This window comes from Bacillus rossius, chromosome 1 (genome assembly GCF_032445375.1).
Source record: "Bacillus rossius redtenbacheri isolate Brsri chromosome 1, Brsri_v3, whole genome shotgun sequence".
NCBI classification, from domain to species: Eukaryota; Metazoa; Arthropoda; class Insecta; order Phasmatodea; family Bacillidae; genus Bacillus; species Bacillus rossius.
The window spans coordinates 107,109,174-107,135,785 of NC_086330.1; the positions used below are offsets into that span (position 1 = coordinate 107,109,174).

The following is a 26,612-nucleotide window of genomic DNA, read 5'->3' on the forward strand; positions in this document are numbered from 1 at the left end:
CAACAACGCGACTTAAGGCTCGATCTCACACGCCATGTTAATTTTTTCATTACTCTTATTTCTATGTATAACATTTTAACTCGAGTGCTCCCTTGCATTTGATTTTCTACCAAAAGTATTTTCAAAAGATATTCACTTAGCGTAATTTCATGGGTGTGTGAAGGTGGTCAAGTTATGATAATAACGAAGGCCTGCGCGCCTTTAAAACCATGATCTTACACTAAGTAAGAATATTTGTGCCAGAAAAACAAATGTAAGGGAGGTATAGAATTTAAATATTATAAATACCCCTTAAATCAAAGATTGACAAAAAAAAATCATAAGGGCGTGTGAGACCGAGTATTAAGTAATTATAAAATTCCACATCACATTCTGCGTGATTATTGCGGACAAATGGGAAACACTGAACACGTGGTGGATGTTCATTTCACTTCACCATTGAATATATATATATGTATATGTATATATTCAATGCCCGTAGCCCGAATTTGGTGTGTGTAGCTGAGGTATAGCGATCGTACATATACTTTCGATGTATTTATACATATTTTTGCTCAAGGCATGGATAATAAATTATTTCCGAGTTTTTTTTTACTTTGTTATAGTCTGGTATTAATGAAAAGTCTCTATCACTGGGGATAATTTAATGCGTAGATGGCTTGTGAAATAATAATTACTTACACCAGGCCTGAAAGGTTGACTTCAACTTTAGTTCGAACCTAATGCCTGTGTTTTTTTGTTCTGTAAAATGAAATAATAAATCTGTAATGTAGGCTGAAATTACTAGATTTAAGTAAATTTCAATATGAAGTTTTCAAAACTACTTTTATTGAAGTAAAGACAAGCGTGCCAACGTGCCCCGCTATTGGGGCAAGTTGGCACAACACACAAATATCAAAAGCTTGTAATAAATAATCTGGAAATATAAAATAACCCATAACAATATATCAATATAAAATAAACACAAAAATAAAAGTTAACCAACTTGTTTTTTTTTTTTTTAACAATATACGTCCGTAAACAAGATCACTTTCATAAGTTTTTCTCTCATCTGAAACACACATAAAATATAGTGTAACCGGAAATGCAGTCTTCTTGTGCCCATTTATGACACTTGGTACACTGCACCCATTCTTGACTGCATTCTGAATTGCTAAATGCACCTAAGCAGCAAATACAAATCAGTCCCCATCTTCACCATCACTTTACAAAGGGGAAGATCTTTTAGGAATGCAAATTTTCTTGGAAGTGCGTTCCAAAGGAAAAATATTCTTTGGCGGTTTACTGTTTCTTAAACGGCCTTCTTTCTTTATCTTTGAAGATTCCTGTTCCTCTGCCAAAGCCCTCTTTATTGGAGTGTCTGTCAAAATTGCTGTTTCCTTTTCTTTCAGCCTTTGCCAGTTTCTTTTCTTGGTCTTGCTTTGGTGAATGGCCTTACCAACTCTGAGGAAGGATACGAAATCTAGGCAGTAGCTAATGGGGACGAATCAATATGAGTAGATGTCGATGGTATGTTCTCAAAAGGCATACAAAGGGATGTCAAGATATATTAAATAAACTAGGTACATTACTGTATCAGTATCAGGTTGGAACAGATACCGAAAATTGCTGTAACAACCCACCTCTAGTTTTCTTATGTTCACAAATGATAATTTTTCTCACCTCTATTTCAGTCTTTGCAATAAAAATATGTTACTACCTAAATTTTGAGTAAATATGTTTCTACTTTAAAATGTAATGATGGGAAGACACTTCATAAAATGTCTTTGTAAACCACATTTACTGTTTTTTCCGTCTCGAGCTAGAATGTAAAGATTGTCTGCATTACTGACCCGCGAGCAAGCTACATACATTTCAGAGAGAGAGAGAGAGTGAGAGAAAGACACCTATTGAATGTCTATCTAACTAATTTTTTTATGAGAGCATATTTTCATTAAATAAATCATGAAATCATTCAACGATAAAAGCTGTTTATTTAATTAAGCGGACGGGTTCGCTCCAAGGAGAAAATTGACGCGGCGAGACCTCGTGGACATAGAGAAATGACACACACTCACTATTTGTGTGGCTATGAAACATGATTTTTTTCTGCAATTTAAATTGTAATATACAAAAAGGGTATTGAAAATTGAAACAAATATGGCGACACTATAAACTGTCAGGATCTTTATTTTTTCTTACTCTCTACTTAGTTCCTTACAATAGCAAAACTTAATGGCTTCTAATAATGCGTTGCAATTTTTGCTTTTAAAGCGTGTTTTTTTAGTTTTTATTAACTCAGAATCGAGATAAAATATCCAATTGTGAATCTAAACCATCCTCACTATTTGTGTGGCTATGAAACATGATTTTTTTTTCTGCAATTTAAATTGTAATATACAAAAAGGGTATTGAAAATTGAAACAAATATGGCGACACTATAAACTGTCAGGATCTTTATTTTTTCTTACTCTCTACTTAGTTCCTTACAATAGCAAAACTTAATGGCTTCTAATAATGCGTTGCAATTTTTGCTTTTAAAGCGTGTTTTTTTTTAGTTTTTCTTAACTCAGAATCGAGATAAAATATCCAATTGTGAATCTAAACCATCCTCGAATCCCCGTGAACTCACACACAAAATTTCATCAAAATCGGTCCAGCCGTCTAGGAGGAGTTCAGTGACATACACACGCACACAAGAAATATATATATAAAGATTAAAACAAACTTTTGTAGGCTTACTTTCCATGGTTTAGCATAGCTAAATTGCACCCAGGGCAAAGATACAGGAACATTCGCCAGATGCTGTAATGGTTGTGCTGCCATAGGCTGTGGTAGTGCTGCCATAGGCTGTGGTGGTGCTGCCATAGTCTGGTGGTGCGGCCATAGGCTGTGATGGTGCTGCCATAGGCTGTGGTGGTGCTGCCATAGCCTGTTTTGGTGCTGCCATAGGCTGTGGTGGTGCTGCCATAGGTTGTGGGGATGTAAGAGGATGTGGTGATGCTGGCCCAGATTGTGAATGTTTTTTTTTATAATTAGCACAATATCTAGCCAGTGTCCTATATGGTATGCCGAAACCTCAAGCTGCTCCCCTTATTGAACGGTTCGTTCATTTTACAGCAAGCAAAGCTGATTCCATTGTTTCAGCTGACACTTGGCCCCTGGGTTTTTTGTTTATTGTTTTCATAAATGTTATTCAAACGGGAACTGGAAACTCGAATATCGTGAGTGTTTTGTTGTTGTTATATGCTACCAAAGAACACAGATTGGGACAAAAAGTTCAAGTTGACCAATGTATTCGGACAAGGGAGATTCAGACTATCTCACACACCACGCATGGCATCAGGGGTCACGTGAGCCAATCAATCAGTGATCAGTGTCTGCCGGACACAGTTTAGGACATTGCAATTGTAGACGGGCCTTTAATGGCTCCAAACGCGGGTCCGCCACCCGAACGAACAAGTGAGCTCTGCGCATGCGCAGAATTCTTGCCAACAGATTGGCAACGGATAGGACACCAAAATCCGTTCCCTAAAAATAAGGGACTGATGTATCTTGCACTAGGAATACAGTTAGGATACAGGTGTAGCATATTCAACACCTACACCCTTATTTTTTGTCTTAGAATACTGGCCGAAGAATTATTCGTGTCCCTAAGATAGGTTAACTATACCGCATACTAGGGAAATGGGTTGTAAAAGTCGTGCAGGAGTGTTGACGGGTATTGTGCTAATCAGATGTTGACTTAATAATTAACATAAATGGTCATATATATATATATATATATATATATATATATATATATATCTATTAAAGAATAATGGGAAACCCCAATCAGAGCACAGTAGAATGTGTTGTTGGGGAAAACAAATTGTTATGTATTACCAAAGTAGTAGGCAATAAGGAATTATTAGCAGCACATCAGGGATTGATAAAATACTTAAAGAAATTGTACAAAATATAAAATTAAACACCGAGGTGAGTATTTATTTTTGTTGTATGGTTTTGAAAACTGATTATTCTGATGTGTTTCTGGTTAATTTTTGCTATTACACGAGTTTATAAAAATATTCACGATTCGCGAATATATTTTTAACTATACCGCCATTTTATGTTACACCAATTGGATCGGAATAAATGGTTATTAGCATCACATGTAACAGTATTTATATATGAAAGTTATATATTTGTAAATCTGATTTGTGTACGGATTCTAGTTTAGTACAAGCTGAATTTTTGTGTTCAACCGTAGCTATATTTCTGACATTTCCGGTAGGTAACCAATGATACCAAGTATAAAAATGCTACATTTTACAAATTATTTCTCAGGAACGGTTCCAATAAAAAAATTGCAGACTATACCTAAAAATACAAAAACAATTTGCTCTTTTAAATGTCTGCATTCTCTCCCGTTTTCATTGGCTGGAATTTCCGACCAGTGCTTAAATCATAAACTGGAAATTTTCGTACTACTTGACCGTGTGCTCATTGGTGTACAGGTTAAGTATTTTTTATGTTTTTCAAATGTAAATCTAACTTTACTGGCTAGCAGGAAACATTTTGGGAACATACTCAACATTTTTTATATTACTAACTAATGACCAGCATGCGTTGCGATGCCTCAATCATTTTTTGTTGCTATTTTTATTAAGTAGGTAGGTACACATATACCTACAAAACATCTCCAATTATCTATCTCTTTACATCTCTCTCTGTATCTATATATATCTCCCTCTATATCTCTACTCTGTATACGTATATCTCTCTACTATATTTACCTATACGTATATATCTCTACATATGTCACTCTATATCAATGAAAATATTAAAAATCTACGTTTTTGCCTATCTTAAAACACGCAACGTTGGGTCAAAATTTCAAAGCTATCGGCGAAGAACCTTCTGAGATTTAAGATTTTGAACGAACGAAAATTTACATTTTTATTTATATAGCCGAGGTTTTAATATTTATGTATAATTATGAAATGGTAGGGTATATAGTTTGTACTATTACAATGTTTATAATTAATTGGACTGTCGGCGATCTCGGTCGTGGATGGCTGGCCAGCAGAGTCGGCAGCAGAAGTAATGGCGTCTGCTCCGGCCAGTGAACCGATGTAGCGTACACTTGTTAGTCAGTCAACAAATATTCCAATTGAATACATTGCTCAGTACATGCACATATTTCAAGGTCGACAAAAAACCAGGATGCTATTAGGGTTTGGGTCCCGGGACGTCTCGTGTCTCGAAGTTCCGAGACCTTTTGTAATTTTAGTTGTCTCGGGTGCCGAGACTTTCGGGTCGAGATTCAAGACACGGTTGTTGAGATTGTATTGTAATGAATTTATTTTAAAAAATGTAATATATACACTTTATTAGCTTCCCGCACTTTGTCATTGAAAGCGCCATCTATTAGCTTAACAAATAATTACTTGATACCAATACAAAACACAATACTCGTAAATGCGTTGGCCGCCATATTATTGTTTGGTGACATTTGTTTATGAGATCTTGATTCGTGATATTTGTGACCCAGCTCAGTCAGTCGGTTTTCAGTTTCACTTCACGAGGTAAGTGCTGTGCGCGGCTGTGTTGCGACGCCCTTGTGGAGTGGAAACGACGCCCATCGCATGTAAGTTCAAACAAACACTAGATTCTGTTTTTCTTCAGTTACTTGGGTTAGATGTTTACATTGGAAGAAAGTTTTATTTTATAAAAAATAATATGATACTATAGTGATACTCATTGAACAAAGATTGGCTATAACATTAATTTTGGATTATTCTTATTGTTAGTTTGTTATTGTTACAGAGAGCCCACAAATTTAAATAGATCATTTAAGATGGAACGTACAGCAAAAGTATATAGACATTATAAAAAAATAAACGAATCAACCGCACATTGCTCGTAATGTCAAAAAAAATTCATGCAAAGGGTCGAGTACTACAGGTCTTGACAGGCACCTTCCAAAGAGTTCACAAATTTTTTGTAAATTAGCTGGAAGAATCAAAATTAGTTTACAGCTTGGGAAATCTTGTGAACCGCAATCGAAAAAAAAAATTAAAACTGAAAAGCAGTCTGAAATAACAGAATATGTTCCAAGAAGGAAAGTCTTTGTCTGAAACAATTTCCCGCTCGGCGGCAGAGGATAGACTTACAATAAGGGCAATCAGAAGGAGTAATTTCATTCGTGAGAGTATTATACAGAAATGTTGTAAAATGCCTAAGAACGAAACTGATATCATGAAAATAATATCGAATTATTATGAAGAGAAAAAAGACGAAATCAGACTGTTAAAGATTTTGTCGCTTCTGGTACACGTTACAGCCATTCAGTTGAATGGACAGCGTCAGAAACCGGAGGTACTTTAATTTGTGTCTGCATGGTGTGAACGGAGAAGTTTTCAGTTTGGGATTAGTGTATATACGAGGTAAATGCGGTGCCGAAGAGACCAGACAAGTAGGCGAAGATACATGGAAAATTTTACAATTGGATTTGTAAAAACATATTGTTGCCATTACCAGCGATGGTCACCAAATGCAATGAAGACGTTTGGTAGGGAAAGCCCAAGCAAGATGATGCTATGCTTGAACCACGCAGTACATCTAGGAGTTTTAGACACATTTTACAACAAAAAAAAAACTACTGCCACATTCGCAGCTTCTACCTCCGAAGATACTGAAACTGATGACAGTGACAATGAAATCATGTCTGATGAAGAAATGGACTGCAATGCCAGTTACGAAACAAACTGCCCATTACAAGTACAACCACTTGATGAAATTAAAAGAGTGCTTGGTGAAACTCGATTCCTGGTGAAATTGTTTAGAAAGAGTCCGCTGAAAAACAGCTAATTGCAGAAATATATAACATTTGAATTTGGGAAAGAACTCAGTTTATTACTAGAAGTCAAGAGGAGGCGGAACTCTATCATTGTAATGGCAGAACGTTTCTGAAGCTCAAAAATTGCGTAAAGAAAGCGTTGATTGATTTTAACATATTAGTCAAATGGAATGAAGACAATCTTATTTTGCAGTCATTCATTGATTGCCGCCAAACAAGATAGCTGTAGAAACCTTAGGTAGACAAAACTCTTCATTACTAGGGCCATGCGTATTTCGCGAAAAGATTCCGAGATTAGTTATAAGTTAAAACACTGTAGCATCGTCTGTGTTTCGTGATTGGGCAAATTTCTTTCAGGCGCATGTCGATTGTTACAACACCAATCGCAGTAGTTCAGTGCGGAAGCAAACGCGTCCTGAGTGGCTCAAATAAGGAAATGACTTCTCCCGCAGACGGCCGCCAATCACAAGGGAGAAATCACTGGTGCGGGTATACCTTGTTGCAGTCTAATAGGCGTTAAGATTTATTCGCGAAAAATGCCTGGCCCTATACTCACAGCCGAATCAATAATTGACGCGTTGCTGGAAAAAAAATTCATTTAACAACGACAAATGATAATCTGGCGAAACGGTTCTTTGAAACTTTGAAAGCCTGCCTAGAATTAGAAGACTACAACGGGTTATATGTTTGTTTGTTAAAATATTTGCACACTGGCTACCACAGCTCACAGTCCCAAAACCCGGATTTTTTACTTCGAATTTGAGTAAAACTGCTCTTATTACTTTTGCGGAAGAACTGTTTTGCAGACTTTTTGAAAATATCACTCGTATCCAAACGCCAGAATTAGAAATATTGGACGCCGAACCTAGTACCAGTAGCTCTACAGTACACAGCGAACCCGATGAGTCTTTTCAAAGTCAAATGGAACATACAATAAAAAAAAAACAACGCAATTCTTGTAAAAAAAAAAAAAACAAGAGCAATATTAAAAAAAGGAGTGGAAGTTGTTTGAAGCCACCGGAAAACGTTCTGAAAGTTTGTAACTACTCTACAAAGCTTTAAACATAAAAAAAACCGACATTTGTTGAAAACGTGAGAGTGTTCTTGTCCGATGGCATTATTACAAAAATTAGATACAAATGGTGGGACAAAGCTGTTAAAGGTCTGATTTTTTAAAAGCCTATTTTATTAAATCAGCAAAGAAGTCTAATTGCTAGTTCATTGTATTATTTATATGACTGGTGAATAGAGACTAGGTGATGATTATTAATGATTAGTATGATGTCTGTTGTACATTTAGAAGATTTTAATGCCTAAAAACTGGAATTGTGATTATAACAATTAAACATACGAAGTTTTTAGACTATAATTAACTTTATAAATGTTAGGATTTTATTTTATGTTCGATAAATATTGGTTTTTTTTAAAAAAAAAAAAATGCGTTTTTTTATTGATACATCTCTCCAAAAATGAACTCGATTTTAATTGTATACTGAACAGTCTCGAAGCCCCGGGGCGTCCCGGGATTTTGATCGTGGGTTGTCTTGTGTCCCGGGACTCCGGGACTGTCGAAACTTCCCAAACACTGGATGCTTTTATACTTGGTTGAAACTCGCGGTATGTTAGCCCGCTGCCGCACTCTACTGCCTCCAGCAGGAAGACACAGCTGGCGACCAGCAGCCCCGCGTCAGGGACCTCAGCTGCCGACGGTAGCCATGGTTGCAAGCCAGCCAGGGGCTTCTCAGCAGCGAGCAGCCAGTCCACGGATGTTAGAGTGCGCGAGGTCAGGGCAGAGCCGAAGAGGGGAGGGGTAGAGGATTTCCAGAGGGGAGCTTCCAGTTCATTTCCAGTGCTTGGATTTACCCTGATAGGGTTGAAATCACAAGAATATTGTTAATACAATTTATTTGAAACCTTAACAAGTTATGCATTAAGCGCAGATCACTTGTACAGATATGGTCACGGCAACGTTTACAGTCTTTAGAATTTTTTTTAAGTAGATTTAAATAAAATATTTTTAATTGTGGGGTTTGAATGGTTGTACAACAGATAGTAAAGAAGGGCCCCGACGAAATTATTTGCCCCCGGGTCTTAGTTTCTCTCGACGACCCTGGGCCAGGGGAGACATTGGCAAGTCCAGGGGGCTGACGCTACGAGCTACGAAGCTCTTAGCTGATAGTCCGTATGCTATGACCAACCTCGAAATAATGCAACAACCAGTATAGTGAGACGGCTCAACAGGTTAGCCTGTGAATCGACACATTTTTGGTTGAGCGTTGCGTTTGTCATCGGCCCAAGATTTTCTCCAGATAAACCGTACGCCAAGAGAATAAGCAACACAAAGGCAAAGGTTCTGTATTTGGATTTTAACTCATCGCGAAATTAATACGTGAATTTTTCCGCTCTCTAGTTATTGGCAATATTAAGCAGGACATAGACACCACTACAGATAAAAAAAAAGCTACTTTTCTTAGATATTAGTTGACGGGTTTGTTTCCCGTCTTTATTGAGTGATGTTGGTACTATACAGAGACCTACCACCCACCCGCCACCCCTAAAAGAGATTTTCCAGTAAGGAACTTTCGCCAACATGGGAGTGACGTCTCTGTCTCTCTCTGTTACAGCTCTATACGTTCATCAAATGCTTGGCAAGCTCTAGCTTTCGACGGGCGGACGGATGGATGATATCTGTTGTTTGGTGGCGCCAGAGAATTGTCACGAGAATACAAGCCCGTGGAGTAAGGTTTTTTTTTTTTTTTTTTTTTCCGTTCGTAAGTTTTGCATGGTGACTTCGCAGTAGTAAACACTCGCGTTCAGTCAGTTCAGTCACGACCTGAGGATACGTGCAGGAACACGAGGTTATGTTGCCAATCGCTCGGCTAGCTGCGTGGCGTTGACGGGCTATAGTGATGGTCGCCGTCGACGCGGCTTCGCGCCTAGCGGAAGCGCGAAAGGCGCGAGCTCGCCGGGGAGTATGACCTGGAGGGAGGGGGGTGGGGCGGGTCCCGGCCATGACCTTGGTCGCGCGCTAGACGGTTGGGGGCCCCCTCTCCCGGCCCGGACCGCGCAACGCAACCACGCCAGGCAGTTGCTCGTCGTCTTCCCGCGGGTGCGGGTGTGCTCGGAGTGTGCGCGAGTGTGCGAGTGGAGTCCGCGTCAGCCGCCGCCATGCTGGGGTGGCCGCACTTCGTGCACGTGCACCGCGGCGGCATGCTGATGGACGCCGACATGAGCAGGTGCGACACCACGCCAAGTATTCACGGATGGTTTTCGTGCAGTTGAATTTAAATATTTTGAATATTTGTTGGCATAATGGTTTACCACTCTTTGAACCTCGCAATGTACGTGTAATGCAGATGCATTTTTAACACACGTGCGCACACGATTTCAATAAGTAACTTAATGAATAGTGATGTAATGAAGATCAAAAATCAAACAAAAAATTAATACCATGAAGTAAATTAGAATCATAAACTTATGGAAACACTATAGTGAGTTAACTATGGTGATCTTAGGGGGGAGGGGGGAATGAGGAATATATATCCCCCCCTCTAAATCCTAAAAAAAGTATCATTCTCACCAACAAATTAAATGTATTTGAAAGCAAACAGCGCTGATAGTGGTTATGTAATCCTCTCCCGAAGTGAAATTATGCGTATGCTATTGGCTACATTCCTACTTAGCATTTAGCAACTGCGTGGAAAAGTCTTTGTAATACAGACGACCGGGTTTAGAATAGTTTACCTTTTGATGCAGTTTTTGTGTTCGTAATATATTATGAGTAGGGATCTGTAATATTAGCGTTATTATTGCTGCATAAGACTAGACTGTGATGGGTTCGCGGGTTCTCGACGTTCCCAGCTGCATGCTGGGTAAAAGGGTGCGACGTGGCAGCGTCCAGTCGGCCACCGTGGTGCCAGAGAGAAGCGCGAATATTGCAGGCTTCTAATAATATGAGTCACGCAAGGTGTGTAGGATTAGAACCATCGACCCCTTGACCGAGGAACCGGCCGCGAGGAGAATTCTGGGAACGAACATCGAAGGAATGTCCACTTTTGCTGTCGACTTAACATCCTGCAGCTAGGGGTCATTCCTGTGTTAGTCGTGGCGGCTCGACTTCAGCCACGTATTTCTGGAGACACGCATAATTCGCGTTATTTTCTGGTACACGATTCTTGTGCATAAACAAATCGATGTCTTTTGTTAGTTTGCTGCCATGGCGTTTTACATATTATCTGGATTTCATATGGTTGGGTCAAACTAATTTCGGCATTTTATTATTGGTTAAATTTTTAATGCGTGTTAACAACCCATGACCCAGTGATTAGGGACGTTGATTTTTCGCGACAAGTTTTTCGATACTAGAGTTAAAACACTGTCCCGCCGTTTGTGATTGGTCGAGTATCATTCAGGTACATGTATTACTGTCAGCACACCAATCACAGTAATCCATTCCGGAAGCACACGCGTCCTGAATGGCCCGGCCAAGTAGGGTAATGGCTTTTCTTGCAGACGGCCGCCAATTACAAGGAAGAAACAGCCATCGTGGACATACCAAATTATAGTATACTGAGTATTCAAATTTTTTTTTGCGAAAAATGCCTTCCCCTGCACATTGTAAATGACAGTCTAACGTATAAAGGTATACATTCTAGCCTCTGCAAATTATAACGCGAATTCTGCATATTTTCACGTATTACATTTTTTTTAAGGCTTCCCAGTGTGTGTTGTACGCTGCTTATCGTTAAATTAAACCAGTTGTCCTGGTATGTTGTGGCACAACGTGTGCCGAACGTTAAAATAAAAAGACGTACGACAACGTTGTCACGCTCAGAGGGAAAACAGAAGGAATTTAAAAAAAAATTGTTATTGCACTCGGGCATTGTAAGGTAGGATTACTTTCTACAGAATATTTCACACCAGAATGTAGTGTTTATTGTCAAGTAAAATTCAATCGCCGATCAATTCTTTGTTATCAAGAAAATTTATAATTTTGAGATACGTTTAAGGAACCCATCTATAACTTGAGTTTGTACTGATAAAACTTCGTGAAGAAACATTGGATGTGATATATATTTTTAAGCGTCTGTGTAGATGACATAATGAATGAACCGTGTAAATATTTTCTTACGCCTTTTGCTGCCCCAGTGACATTAACATTATTCACCACTTTATTAAGCAGGAATCCAGGAATTTTGACAATCAATATTCAGTGAGAACCATGTTTGAAAGGTAACCACTGTCAGTATGGTTTGGCTTGTATTTAAATATTTTAATATTTTTACAACACTTAGTATAATTGTTTACCACTCTTTGAACCTCGCAATGTATATGTAATGCAGATGCATTTTAAAACACACGTGCGCACACGATTTCAAGAAGTGACTTAACGAATAGTGTTTTGGATCATCTTTGTTAAAAGATCTTTTTACGTCCAACGGCAAAGCATTACCGTAGACATAAAAAATAATTTGCCCAGAGTGTGCAGCGGTATCATACTGCGCATCACGGAGCTGGGGAGAAACATTACAAAGGCGTCTATTCTCACCGGAGCAGCTAAATGAGCGTGTTGGATCCCCGCACCCCAATACTTCACTATAATTGCTATTACAGTTTAAGAGGCTGTGATTCACTAGAGTTAGCATTTACAATGACAATAAGTCCCTTGACCAAACATTGAAAATGGCAGGTATTAATTTGGGAACTTCATGCCTCTAACTTGGTCAGCTCTGTGTTGGTTATTCAAGAGCATTGAGTGCCCAAAACTTATTATACACACCGGCGCGGAACTTTATATATATATATATATATATATATATATATATATATATATTCATAGTGTTGTCTACAGTCAACAAAAATGTATTGCATTAAATAATGTTTGTCAAGAATAAACATAAATTCAGCGACTCTTATCATTTCAATGAAGCGCAAAACTGCAGTACAAATCAGAAGCATATATCATTTTTTACAATTATTTTTTCTCTCTTTATTCATTCCCCCGCTGGATACAATTTTGAAACCCACGCAGATGAAGCTGCGGGAAAAAACGTGTTATAAAATCAGGTAGGTACTTAATCTGTACTAAAAATTAAAAGAGGCTTACACATAACGACTTTAGTAAATATCATCCGTAAACGATATTGTTATGAATTAAATATTTTATGTACCCGCCAATTTATTGTGTCCATTTCTTATAACAAATGTTTGGAATAAATCGCATACTTTTCTTACAGTTGTAAAACATTAGAACTACTCTGGAATTGTGAGAAATAAGCCGCGAGTTATTAGCCAGTGTACAATATTTACGATACGTTCTTTGAATGATTCTTGCAATGGAGAAGATTGATTTAAAAAAAACTTTATTTTGGACTTACGCCATTGCTGATTTACGTAAGTCATAGAGACAAACCTGGAGAACGGACAAAGAAAACACCGAATACACAAGCCTAAATCAGCCGACATCAAAATTCAATTGTATAGAATGCCCAGAGATTTCTGTGGAAGGAATTAGTCAAAATAATATCACAGCATAATATCACAGCACAGATGAATTCCGTGTCTCGTCGTCGTTAGCCCACCGTGTTCGTCTGTGATATTGTTCTAATCCATTCCATTTAACATTTGGAAAAATCTATTTTATCTGGTTTTTTCTATGACTAGGGTCTTGTATCGCTCATTAGACTGCAATAATGTACGTTCGCGCTAGCAAACTGGTTTTCTTGAAAATGGCGGCCGTCTGCAAGAGAAGCCATTGCCCTGTTCGTCCGGGACATTCAAGATGAGTTTGCTTCCGCACTGGATGACTATGATTGGTGCGCTGGCGGTAGACATGTACTCGAAATAAACCCAGCTAACCACGAAACACAGGCAATGCTACACACGTTTTAACACACAGCTGGTCTGGAAATCTTTTCGCGAAAGGTACATGGCCCCATCTATGACCAGTGGCGTAGCCAGGATTTGTGTATGGGGGGTGTTAAGAAGCATGCCCCCCCCCCCCCCCGTATTAAAGCGGGGAGTCCGGGGGTCCTCCCCAGGGAAAATTTGGATTTTAAGGTGTAAAATAGTGCCATTTTAGCAGTTTTCGGTACTTAAATTTAAATATAGTAATAGTAAAAATGTTATTAATTTTAATACGAAATTTGTTTGAGTGATGAATAAGAAATTAATTAAAGATTTGGTGCTAAGGGGGGGGGGGGTTTAAACCCCTAAACCCCCCCCCCCCTGGCTACGCCCCTGTCTATGACATACAGAAATGGCATATGTTAAGAACAATATGTTCGAAGCTGGAAAATTCGCGATTAGTCACGTACGTGACGCCAGCCAGACAGCAGGAAGCGCTGGGCAGGTCAAGAGGCTGTGAGCGCACCAGGCGAGCACGCACGTCGGGAGGTCATTGCCAGGCGCATTTGGCAAAGCGGTTTCACCGACCCAGGGTGTAGCGGGTGGGAGGGGGAGGAGGTGGGGGGAGGGGCACAGGAAGACAAGGTGAAGGACCTCGACAAGTCACTTAGGCGAGACCGCGGACGGCTCTCTGGCCACGTTCGCACGAGCTGCATAGCAACAGCGTGACACGCAGCGCCTCGCAGCGGTGGATCCCAGCATTAAGGCGCGGGCTTACACGCCATGTTGATTTTTTTGCTTTTTTTTGCAGTTACTTTTATTCAATGGCTATATCTAAAACTTGCATTTGTTGTTCTACCATACAAATCTTCAAGAGACGTTACATTAGTGTAATATCATGGGTGGATAAAGTCGCTCAAGTGTTCGTAATTATTTTCACTTGCGCGCTTTTTACACTTGTGCTATTATACTAGGTGAATGTATCTTAAGAATATTTTACAACAAATAAAAATGTTGAAAAAAGACGAGAAAAAAAACCAACATGCCATGTGAGACTGAGCTTCAACACATAACAGAATCACTTCTTCCACGAACTAAACCAAGCCTTGAATTAACCCTGAAAGTGAAGTTTTCCCCTCTATACTTTACTATTATTTGTAGGCAAGATCCCCGTTTTACCAAATTTATTATTCGCCAGAGACCCGTCAGTATCTTGTTATCTGTAAACTTAGAAAATCTGTATCGCAAAAACACGATATGATTGTGTTTTCTCTGGGAGAAAGGCGCCGTATTGGTACATAGTTATCTGCAGCGCTACAAGATTAAAAGTTTGTACAATTTTTTTTCTTCAGAGCGTTGCTGTCGAATTAAGACAAACGTCAGTGCCGCATACCCACGTTCATTACAGACGAGTATATTGTCTGCTCGTTCAAACCTCTGTCGCACAATCCTCACTGCTAGTTTCTAGTTGCATGTTTTTTTATTAGCAGGTTGTTAAACACTGTACCATCGGCTGTAATTGGCTGAGTTTGTTTCAAGTAAACTTTATTGTCGGCAATCGAATAACAGCAGCCTTGTACAGGAGCAAAACGTCCTGAATGGCCCGGTCAAACAAGGTTGCTGCTTCTTTTGACGCCAATGACACGGTATAATCTGCGGCTCCGTGCATACCTTATAAGCATGAGCAGGCTAATTTCGCAAAAAAAAAAAAAAAAAAATATCTGATCACGTATTAGACTGCAACAAGGTATACCCGCACCAGAGTTTTCTTCCTTGTGATTGGCGGCCGTCTTCGAGAGAAGTCGTTGCCTTATTTGATCGAGCCACTCACGACGCGTTTGCTTCCGAACTGAATTACTGTGATTGGTGTTGTAACAATCGACATGTACCTGAAACTCACCTAATCACGAAACACGTATTACGCTACAATGTTTTAGCTTTTTGCTAGTCTCGGAATCTTTTTTGCGAAATATGCATGTCCTTACTTATAAGCAGTCTAATGAGCGTTCATATTTTTTCGCGCAATATACCTTCGCCTAACAATAAGTGTTTTTTTGAAAATGTTGTACAGTGCCACTGTTGTTGTCACCACTGCGTGGAGCTGTGACCGGCGCAAGGCGTGAGATAACATTATTCAGGTCGCGCGCCGCTGGGGGAGGTTCTTGGTTCTTCCGGCGCGACGCAGCCTCCCAGCCTCCCGCGCGCATGCGCGGACACTCGCCCCGCCCCGCCCCCGCTTTCCACAAGCCGGCTGCCCCGGGAGGAAACCAGCGTGATGCAAGCGCATCACTCGCTGCGAGCTGCCGAGCTTTCCAATCACACTGCCTCATTTATTACTGCTCGCGGAGGACTGGTCGCAGATGATTCTCACTTCCGCGTCCCGCGACCATGCAGTTGCAATTCGTCTCGATGTGATGTCAGAAACCACGTGACAGATGATGCGATCAGAGTAGGTCAAGGAAACAATACATTAAGACACGGTGTGCAGAGCTTCAGGAAAAACAACGTGATTTGAAAACTACTCAAGATACCCGAGCGGGGTCAGCTTACGAAAAACATTTAAGGATACGCTAAAGACGGATGGGTAGTTCTGTTTCCGGATTGAGTTTTTAAGATTTATTTTTAGATTGTGAAAATTGCTGAGACGCGTGTTTTCAGAACAATTTTCAGGCATGAAACACCTGATACATATTCTTGAAAGCACTCAAGGAACACCTTTATCTTCATATCCATATAATTTTATCGTTACCACTCAAATGCCGTAGTCGTCCAACGCACGACGAGAAGACTGCGCCGTCGCCTCACTAACACAAATGCACCCCAGACTAGACGTGTGTGTGTATGTATGTGTAGATATATGTCCATATCTGTGTCCGTTTCCATAATATTTTCACTGCAAATTCAGTAAGAACACTAGTTACAAACAGGGATCTTCGTAAAATTACAATTATTGAGGTTACTTACTTTTAACCAGATTAAATAAGAATGCTATTAAAGTATTAAGAAAACCTTTAAAAAAATATTTTTTAAATATACAGAAAAAAAACTTCTTTCCACGTGCCTTTTTACCCTGTTTACACCAGAACACAGAACTAAGAGGTCCGGAATACGTCATAGCTAGAGACCTGCAAAATTCGCGGGTTCAATGACCTCCAGGATAGACTCTACTACACTCTACACACTCGGTCAAATGCCACCTGTTCATTGGCTGCTGACTTGTGAGTCGTCTCGACCGAGTGCCTGTGATTCGACACTTCTTTGAGCGAGGGTCTCTAATTGGCCCTCATTAATCCAGATTAACAGTGAACCAGTAGTAGAAGACCGTAAGTTTACTACAAATTCTAAAAGGTGCATACGCAGTGGCGACGCCATTCCTAATGAAGCGCGTTAATAGGAAAAGTGTTCGTAGGCACGCAAGACCTTGGCACGACCGTGTGCACGAGGCTCCTTCGCAAAGAACAACGCTACGTTGCGGACATGTCTGGCAATGCCACGAGTGATGCAAAGTGGTTTCCGGTGTGCTGCCCGGCTCTTGCGGGACGACCGCAGCATATCTGCTCGACGAAGCAGTCCCGCCGCAGCCACTGCTGGCTGCAGTGTTCCACTCCCAGAAGTAAATGTTCTCTCTCTCTCTCTCTCTTTCTCTCTCTCTAGCACACGCCGACTGCCGTAGCGCTGTCCTTGTTTCTGCGCGCGCTCTTTCCAAAACCGGGCACTCGGATTTCCCCCCCGTAATTCTAGTAAATAAGTTTTTTTAAAATTTGTGTTAAGAATTGGTTTCCATTTATGTTATTTAAACAAAGTTACCGTAAACAAATAATTTTTTATTAATTATACTGAACAAATGAATTATGAAGGATAAAAATAAGAAATTAATACTTTTTGAAATGATATCATTATTCATTTTCGTCTGGTTTTCTTCTATACCTGGTTGACAAAAATAAAGTATTATCAATTTTAAAAAAGTGTTAATTAATTTTTTTATGTTTAAATGTAGGTACTATAAAAAACTATCTTACCACAAATAAAAAAAATCTTGTTAACTAGAATTTGGGGGAAAATTTTAGTGCCTTTTTTTTTTGCTGCTGAGTATATAAGTATTTGAAATCGCAGGTATTGGATATGTTTATTTATTTATCAAGTGAACAATGCCATCTTCGTTCAAATCTGTATCAATAAATGTGTGTGAATTTTTTCTTGTTTTAAGTTAAAAAGAGTATTTATTTATTACTTATTTATAAGTGTGATAGTAGGTATACACCTAAAATGCTTCTGTGCACTTCGAATTCGAAAGGAGTAGCCTACATCCCCCTGTACTTCTTCGTAACGTGTCAGATGTAAGCCGTGCGCAATGTAAGCGCGAGACGGTCCAAAGCCGCGGACCTCGAGGCCGGATGCCTCGAGCCGCGGAGCCCGTCGTGAGCATTGAATATATATTATACATTTATACATACACATATATACATTATATATACATTGTATATATTCTATGCCGTGAGCCAGGCGGCTGAACGCTGCAGCCTCCGCTGTTAAGCCGGCAGATTAGGTTTAAAACACTAATGCTAACAAGCTTTGCTAGAAAAATAAATGTGTTTGGCCATAGATTGAAAATTTGTATGTGTGTATGTATGTATATATATATAATTTACACATTTAAAATTAGTGGAATTTAGTAGGGAATATTTTGTAAGTTTGTTTGTCTGTGCAGTTGGCCTTTACTGTAAAAGTTTTAAATTTTAATATTAGGTCTGAATTGAATGGTTGGGAATTATTGAATTTATTATTATTGGGTTTAGGTTTGTTTATGTTAGTGCTGCGAGATTCCTAGACTGGTCACTTTTGTCACAATTTTGTTTCGAACGATTCTTTATTAACTTTTGCATTGGCAGTCCATGTACTATTATTGTATTTTCGACGTTTTTTGTACTAAATTCGTTTATGAAATATTTTAAATACCTTCACCCACATTGATATTTACGGATGGATATTACATTTGAAATAAACAAATGTTTCTCAAACTGGTTCAATAAAACAAACTTTGTAAATATTGATGCCTGTCGTAAAATATTTTTTTATCTAGTTGTTAGTTTTTGTTTGTATAGAGCGATTTACAACCACACGGTCACAATAACGCGATATTTTGTTGTTGCGTCGCATACTTCGCGTCGCTTCTGTCGTGCTGTTGTATTTCCAGCATTGTTCGTCTGTCAGACCTTTCAGGAACGTTTTTTAAGTATATCACGTTGACCATAGTTAAGGCGTGGGCTACGTTGGTATTTTAATTGGACCTTTCCACGTGGCCTGGTGTTAACCCGTGGCTGAAGTGCATGCGTGTTGGTATTCTATTCGTTCATCGTAATATAAGCAAAGTTTCGAGAAAATAAATTGGGGAAGAAACACAATTATTATTTTCTGGCATCAGGGTGGAATCCACATTATCTGTGGACATTCAGGGAGTGTCGCTTGATAATTGGGTGCTGCCTCATGGTATCATCTGCCTGTAACACATTTTTTTTTAAATTCGTGATTGGTTTCTAGTCCTTGTGGTAGTGCCACATAAAAAATGCTGTAGTAAAAGAGTTTGCTGAAATGTATAACCGTTTGCAGCCTGGGCTGTTTTCAAATTGTGGTGAGGAGTCTTTTACCCTTTACTGGGTGTTGCGTCGTGACCTTGGCAGCCGTGAAGTCCCTGCGAACCCGGGCCCCTTGCCCTCCAGTCAAACACGCTACACTATAAAACAAACTGTGTGCGTGGAGTCCACGCACGACAGAAGTGAAACTTCTTGCTGTTTGGGTGTAGAGATAAATTATTTTCATTTTCGATCAAACTATCCACATATTAATTATTGATGATTATAAACTTAATTGCACAAATAGATAACTCTTTTTCACACGAATAAATAAATTGGGGATTCTTTAAATAAAATAAAATAAATATGGTAGTATCAATCGTCAGCCGCTACGAAAACTGAGGAGTATACAAACACAAACAGCGTTACGAGAATTACGTATCATCACTGATGCGTCATTTCTACCTCTCCCCTGCCGTGTCCTTTCCGGCCGTTACAACTAGCATATATCATGCTCCGCTACGTACTTACCTATTATACCCCTCCCCCTTCTTTGCGGTCTTCCCATTCGACCGCTAGCGCATGCGTCACCGTTGACGCACACTCCTGCTCTACCGGTTCCCCCACCACGCACCTAAATATTCCCCTCATGCGATCGGAATTTTCGTAACGATCGAAAATGGTTGCCCCTTAGTAAAAAAGTTTCACTTTAAAATTGTACTTCGTGGGGATAATCCTTGGGAACTTATTCGCCAACGATATCACTTTTAAAATTGCAAGGTAGAGCTTTGTTCCATTTGCAGTTTTACAAAGCTCTGTCTTGTAGTTTTACAGGTGATATCGTTGTTTGCAACTGAGTTTACAAGGATTTTCCTTGTAGAAAGTACTTTTTTTACAGTGTAGCCACTGGACCAAGTAGGCGGACCTGTTGACAAATAGCTACAACTGACTTCGTTAGGCAAGTGCGTTCCCCTTTGACGTGACTGGAGTGGTCGGAGCAAGATTCGACAATGGCGAGGAAAAGCAAAAGCGAAGTAACCGTCTGTCAAAGGGATTGATGGTTTTGAAGTTTCTTTCCATGAAGCGTGCGGTACTCGCTATTTATTCCCCGTCAAAGAAGACCCAAGGAATGTCATCAGGGGCGCTCAGTCCTGACAATAGTTAGAATTTTTTTCTTCCTAACGAAGTTTTATACCAAGATAGAAAAATATTCTGTGCAATTACAGGAAAGTTATGGTAAAATATTCTTAGAAACCTCAGTAACTTTTCAAAAAATTCTCCGTTAATATTCCTAATTTCTCGTCAGTTTTATTATTATTTATATTATTATTAGTATGCGTTTGGTGGTTTATATAATTGTAACTTTTTTAAGATCAGACAATGTACTGTAGAAAAGGATATCAAGTAATATTTTATTTAATTATTTTGGATTTAAACAAATGAAAAAAAAACTTTACTGATTCACTTGCGAACATCCCGCAACCCTAACAAACAATGATATGTGAAAAGTACGTAAATGATAGTACAGTAAATACCAACAGTAACAGTTGTCTGTGATGTTGAGAACTATCAAGTGTGTTCGTCTATTTATGATGATTTGTGATACATTTTCTTACTTCGAGATACAGATTTGAGTGGCACGATAGTCTCGAGTGCAATAGTAAGGAGTATTTTCTTGGTCTTAATAGCCGGTTTAGGAACGCCACGTGTTCCTTCGGCAATGTTCGTCCTCGAAGCCTGAGGCTGCAAGAAATAACGGACATTTCGTTTGTTAAAATGACAGAGATGAGACCCGTTTTTCAGAGTTATGTCAATGTCTGTCTAAGTAGCAGACGTCACTGTAACTGTCAGTATTGAAGAAGTAACTACTAGTATTTCGATTATAAATTTCTTAATCTATTCGCTTCACAATAGTAGCCTTGACTTAGAATTAAGGCGTACAAAATATTTATATCTGTGATTGTATGTTTGTGCGATTTTGTCGTTAAAACGTGAGGTTACCTGTGCGTGTCAAATAAACAAGTTGGTGTTGTTTTGGCATTGCAATAAAGCAGATGAAAACTATTGTGTGCTTGATGTGTTTTCCCCCAGGATGTGAGGAGCCTTAACTTTGCTTATAAGGGCATAATTTTTTGACAGTTGGTGGTTTGCTTATCACTTCTGTGATGCGTGTCGTAAGTTAGTTAGTAGAATGATCACTCGCTGAGTCTGATAACGGACCGGTGATGTAATATTCCGAATGACGGTTTCGCGGCAACTCTTCAGAATTGAAGGACACATTCATGTTGTGCAGGCCTGCCGAATATTTGATTCGGCATTGGGCATTCGATGTCTGCGTGACATGATAAGATAAGACATGTGAGTGCATGGTTACCCTGTTATAAAAAAAAATCATTCGTAAGTCATAATCCTGTTCATATTCTACACAGAAAATAAGTTTCTGTACTTTTATATTCCTTTGGAAACAAATTGCCAAGTAATAGTTTGTAATGATACAAGAAATATATTGCAAATTCGTACAACACATGTTATGTGGTTATTTTTGGATATATCAAATACGTTTTACTTGATAATACTGTGTATTTCTTACGAAAATAGGCACATAATTTTATATTTTTTTCAATTTATATTATTTTCAAACATAAATTTTTAAACAATTTAAAAGATAATCGAATATTCAACAATTAGATTTTATTTTGTTTTATTATACTTATAAATACGCGCAGTTAGTACTGAAAAGCTATTCATGGAACGGTTTACAAATAACTTTTAACTATTGGAGGTACTGGGACGAGAGAGTCCTAACCCAGTGATAATGCGAACGCTATGTTGGAGTGATGCAGTTTTTTTCCCATGAAAATTTACAAATTTACAAATATTTGAAAGTTCACGTGAATATTTCTGCTCCATTAAAAAAAAAAAAAAAAAAAGACTTTTTGAATATACAGAAATGATGAACTGCGAAGAACACTGTTTATTCGCGAGGCATTCTTCGTTGGAAAGTCAGTGTATCTACTGTATTCTGTAACCGTGTGGACCGCGTGGAGCGCGTGGACCGCGAACGGAGCCGGTGCTTGGCGAGCTTGTCCGAGGCTGCGACCTGCGAGGCGGGGTTCACATGGAAGCGTGACCGGCCCGCGCAACCTGGAATGTCTGGAGGGGATGCAGCCCGATGGGGGGGGGGGGGGGGGGGGGGTAATAGATCGGAGAGAGGTATAGCCTGGAGCGGTTAGCCGACCGCCCCTGTTCCTGATGACCAGGTCAATAAGATGCGAGGTCTCGCCGTGTGGTTCCTCCCGCGCAGACCCTCGGAGGCACGCACGAACTCAGGAGGCCGCCCAGTCAGGGGTGTATCTGTGTCAGTGAGGCGGGATGATAAGAGTGCGACGCACGCTGGTGCTTATAGAGCGGTGTCTGGCTCTGGACACTGGCGTGCAGTATTCTCGTCGTGCATATAGGGCAACTATAAAAGTTGAGCGGTAATCTTAACATTAGTTGGCGGAGATAAGAAGGTAAAGTTTTTTTTTAATTTTAAAAAAGACTCTACCGGGCGTTTCAAGTCTAAATGTTATCTAAAAACACGCGTTTTAGCCCTTTCACTATCCTAAAAATACAGTTTTAAAAATGAGATACGGAAACATAACTACCCATCCCCTCCTCAGAGTACTCTTAGATGATTTTCGTAAACAGGCACCACTCGGTTTTATATTGAGCGTGTTTCTTATGAAGGTCTGCCACTGTGTGTGCGCCCAGGTAGGCGGGACCCGTAATGTGCACTCAATAGAGACGGGAACCGTCGACTGTAACGAACAACCTACTAGTGTAAAGATAGTGAAGCACAAACTGTCGAATTTCTCAATCGATAGATCTATACGCCGGTTCACAACCCTCTGCACACTCGGGCAAACTGGGTAACATGTGATTCGATACTTTTTGGAGGGTTTGTCATTTACCAATACATACCAGAAGCAGCTTAGAGGTAGCAGTTTTTGAATTTTATTGTATCGCGAAGTGAATTCGCGAATTTTTTTAGTCTTTAAATTATTATCTCTAAAACACTAGGTAAACAATGTTGCTGTAATGACACTTTAAAACTATTTTAAGGTAGCATTAATCCAAATTTTAACTGCCCAAAAACCACAATGGGAAATATATTGTGTTGAGGATACTCAACGACCCGAACGCAGACACAGCAAATTTCGCAGTTTCGATGATTTATAGGATAGATAGCACTATCTTATGCACACTCGATCATTGGCTCGCCGGCTATTTGACACGCCTTTAGGAACTAGAAGCCAATAGCAAACCAAAAGACAATCACATGGTCGAATCGTATATGCATCTCAAACCCGGACAAAACACAGAAATGTATAAGCAGCTAATGAGCTAATTATTCGGACTTGATTTTGTACAAAATTGTGAAGTCTAATCTTATGCAAACAAATAACGAGAATTTTGCAAGTCTGCACTGATCGATTAAGCCACGATAATTTCGCCCCAAGCTATACTCGACAATTATGTACATACCCAGGCAACTTTAGTGTGCTCGTATCAGGTCAGAGCCAGTACCTGCCGTCGTTAAAGCTGGGCTGAAGTTAAACTCTCCAGGCTGTCAGTGTAGTTCGCGATCCTTATGGATGCTCGGCGTTGATTCTACGTCCATCGGCGACTTTAGTTGGATTCACATGGCCCTGCGACGGGGCGTCGCATTGTCTGATAGTGATTCACTTATGATTATATCCTCGTTGCGGACGCGGTCGCAGCCCCTAAAGCAAAAAAAAAAAAAAAGTACGTAGACGCTGCAATAAATTTCTGCATGAAATTAATTATTTGCGTGTCTCGCTGGCCGCTAATGCAGATACGAAGTGTCCGGTAATAACGCTACGTGGTTCAGTGGACACAGTTAATTCGTAAGTACTCTTGTCGTAAATTAGATTTTTTCCACATGGTTTTTGAGGTGTGTTTTTTTATATTAAGTTAATTTACAATGCTGGCCGTAAATTTATCGATTGTAATTGTTCCTTACACTAATGAGAACTACTGTGTTCTGCTGTGTCCATCTTGGCTACTTAACAAGCTCTCAGGCTGTCCTGCCAATAAATGTAGTGCGTATGACAAACGAAATTCAGTCTCATGAATTCCTCCACAGTCGCTCCAGAGCGTTGTGACTCAGATACCGCTAGCTTTTGTTACGGCTAATGTCCTCATTTCTCTCCAAGTGCATTCCAATGTCGTTTTACAATTTTGTAGGGGTTAGGGGATAGTATTAGTTAATGTCGTACAGGGACCTAGCTGGGATTTCATTTCGGGGAAGGGGAGGGGTTGGTTTTGTATTATCCGATAAATATTTACAAAGCACCTAACGGGCTTTTATACCAATTGATCTCAACTCGGCAGCCAAAATCGTACTATTTTACGTTTGGCCAATCAACACGAATTACGTTAAGTATTCGAAGTGCAAGTTTAAAAGCAAAAGGCACCTCTTCGGAAAGGTGGCGGTGGGGATGTATCCCTATAGCCGCGCTGTCGTACCTCAGCCAGTCGGAGCTGTGACGCATGCGATGTGGTCGAGAGCGGGGCACGCATGTCGCGCGTCCCGTTCGCAGCACATCGCGTGCGACGGAGAGGCAGTTCGTTTACTTCTCGCCAGGAACACCCCGCGAGATAGCTGAAGTTAGTTTTAAAAATGCCCGTGTTTTAATAAGTTTCAGGGATACAGTTTGTTTGTCAGAATTCAAAATCAGTGTTACTCCCCAGGTTTTACACAGTAGATTTCCAGTACGCACGTAAGTGGTAGTCGGAAGCTCTCACTGCTGCCTGGGAGCGCACTTGTTCGGCTCGGCTCGGCTCGTCTCGGCATTTTTCTATCGGCACGTTTCGGCATCGAACCTGGTTTGCTTTTCAAGCAACTAGTTCCGAAGGTACGATCAGTCCACACGGCGACATTATTGTTACACTGTTGCTATCAGAATTAAAAAAATCACCCATTAGAGATACACCACAGCATAAAGTTACGGTGCGACATTTCTTCCTCTGTAAATTCGTTCACGCTGCCACGGAACACCTCCTCGCGGTGATGTGAAAAATTGACTTTACATGTCTCTGATGTCAAAGGCATCGCGCTGTTACTCGGTAGTTGCGTGTGAGTGAAGGAACATTCCGAGCAATGTCGATCAAGTGCGCGTCCTGCTTTTGGCGGGAACGTTCGACACGGTTCGGGATCAATCGGAAGTGATTTGCGCGCTTCGTGTTTCTTCAGCAGAACTCAATCGGCAGTTGTTACCAGAAAATTAGTTTTGGCCTGAGATGTGTTAAAATGTTTAACATTATGTTCCAGCTAAACACTACTTGCTGCCAAAAAAACTATCTTACATATGGTGTTATACAAAGCAATCGTGGAAAATACCGCCAGATAAGTCGGCCTTTTCAGTGATAAGGCACACGCGAAGCCCAGAACGAGCCGGATTATCGGAACTCAACATTAGTATCATAAAGAGACGTGTTTTTGTTACAAGAGGGTAGATTGAAGCACGGTATTTCTCGTCGGCCGGCAGCAATGTGTGATTGCGATGCTGCTGTAGGAAAGTGTTTTGCCGTGCGAGTTTTCGACTGGTTTCCCCGCACAGTGGCAGCTCCCGCACCTGCACGGCGAGGTCGACGCGGTGCCAAGTCATTGTCCCGGGCTGTACGGCGGCCCGAGCGAAGCCCCACAGCAGTCCACTGCCCCGGACTCGGGCCGGGTTCATAAGCTGCGCAAGGAACGCCACCAGGCGACTGCGCAACACGCAACCAACGCAAGAAAATTCCCAATCGTTTCTTAAGCACGCAAGTCGCAACACGCCACCAACCCATAACTTAAAGTTGTAAAACATCTTTAAGCATATATCTACCCCGGCCTTATTTTGATAATTCATATTTATCATGAAAACAAAATAAATAGTTTTTTTTTATTTTTAAATGTTATTTTATTTCGAAGTGTTAAAGTTAAATAAGAGTACTATATATATGTGTATATATATATATATATATATATATATATATATATAATACAAATAACACCGTGGGCGTTTTCCTAATGATGACAGGGAAGGAGTGTATTCGATCGAAGCTTAGTCAAATGTCGATAGTCTTTCTCCTGATCACAATCAATTACAGTGTAATTCGTTTATAATGACATTGAAGGGAATTGACAAACACGTAATAATAAGCGGACGTCATACAAAGTCTTTTTGTGGAAAAAAAAAAAAAAAAACATTTTTACTTGAATACTTGTGTATTTTAATAGAGAAACTTAGCATATAAACACGTGTACAAACATGATACATATATGTACATATTTTTCATTTTTAAATTAAGAAATCTGTAATTTTTGT

General features: G+C 39.8%; 1 protein-coding gene across 3 annotated transcripts in view; it reads left to right on the forward strand.

Annotated features, from left to right (window-relative positions):
* The window catches only part of LOC134541615 (basic helix-loop-helix ARNT-like protein 1), a 453,028-nt gene that overhangs the window by 101,570 nt on the left and 324,846 nt on the right, over positions 1-26,612 (forward strand). The window contains exon 1 of one of the 3 annotated variants that reach the window (XM_063385184.1): positions 9,895-10,059. The exons of the other annotated variants lie outside the window; for them this stretch is intronic. Coding sequence (XP_063241254.1) covers positions 9,992-10,059 — 68 coding nt within the window. The 5' untranslated portion in view covers positions 9,895-9,991. Of the gene's footprint in view, positions 1-9,894; positions 10,060-26,612 lie in introns of those variants that run through there. 3 annotated transcript variants of the gene reach the window in all.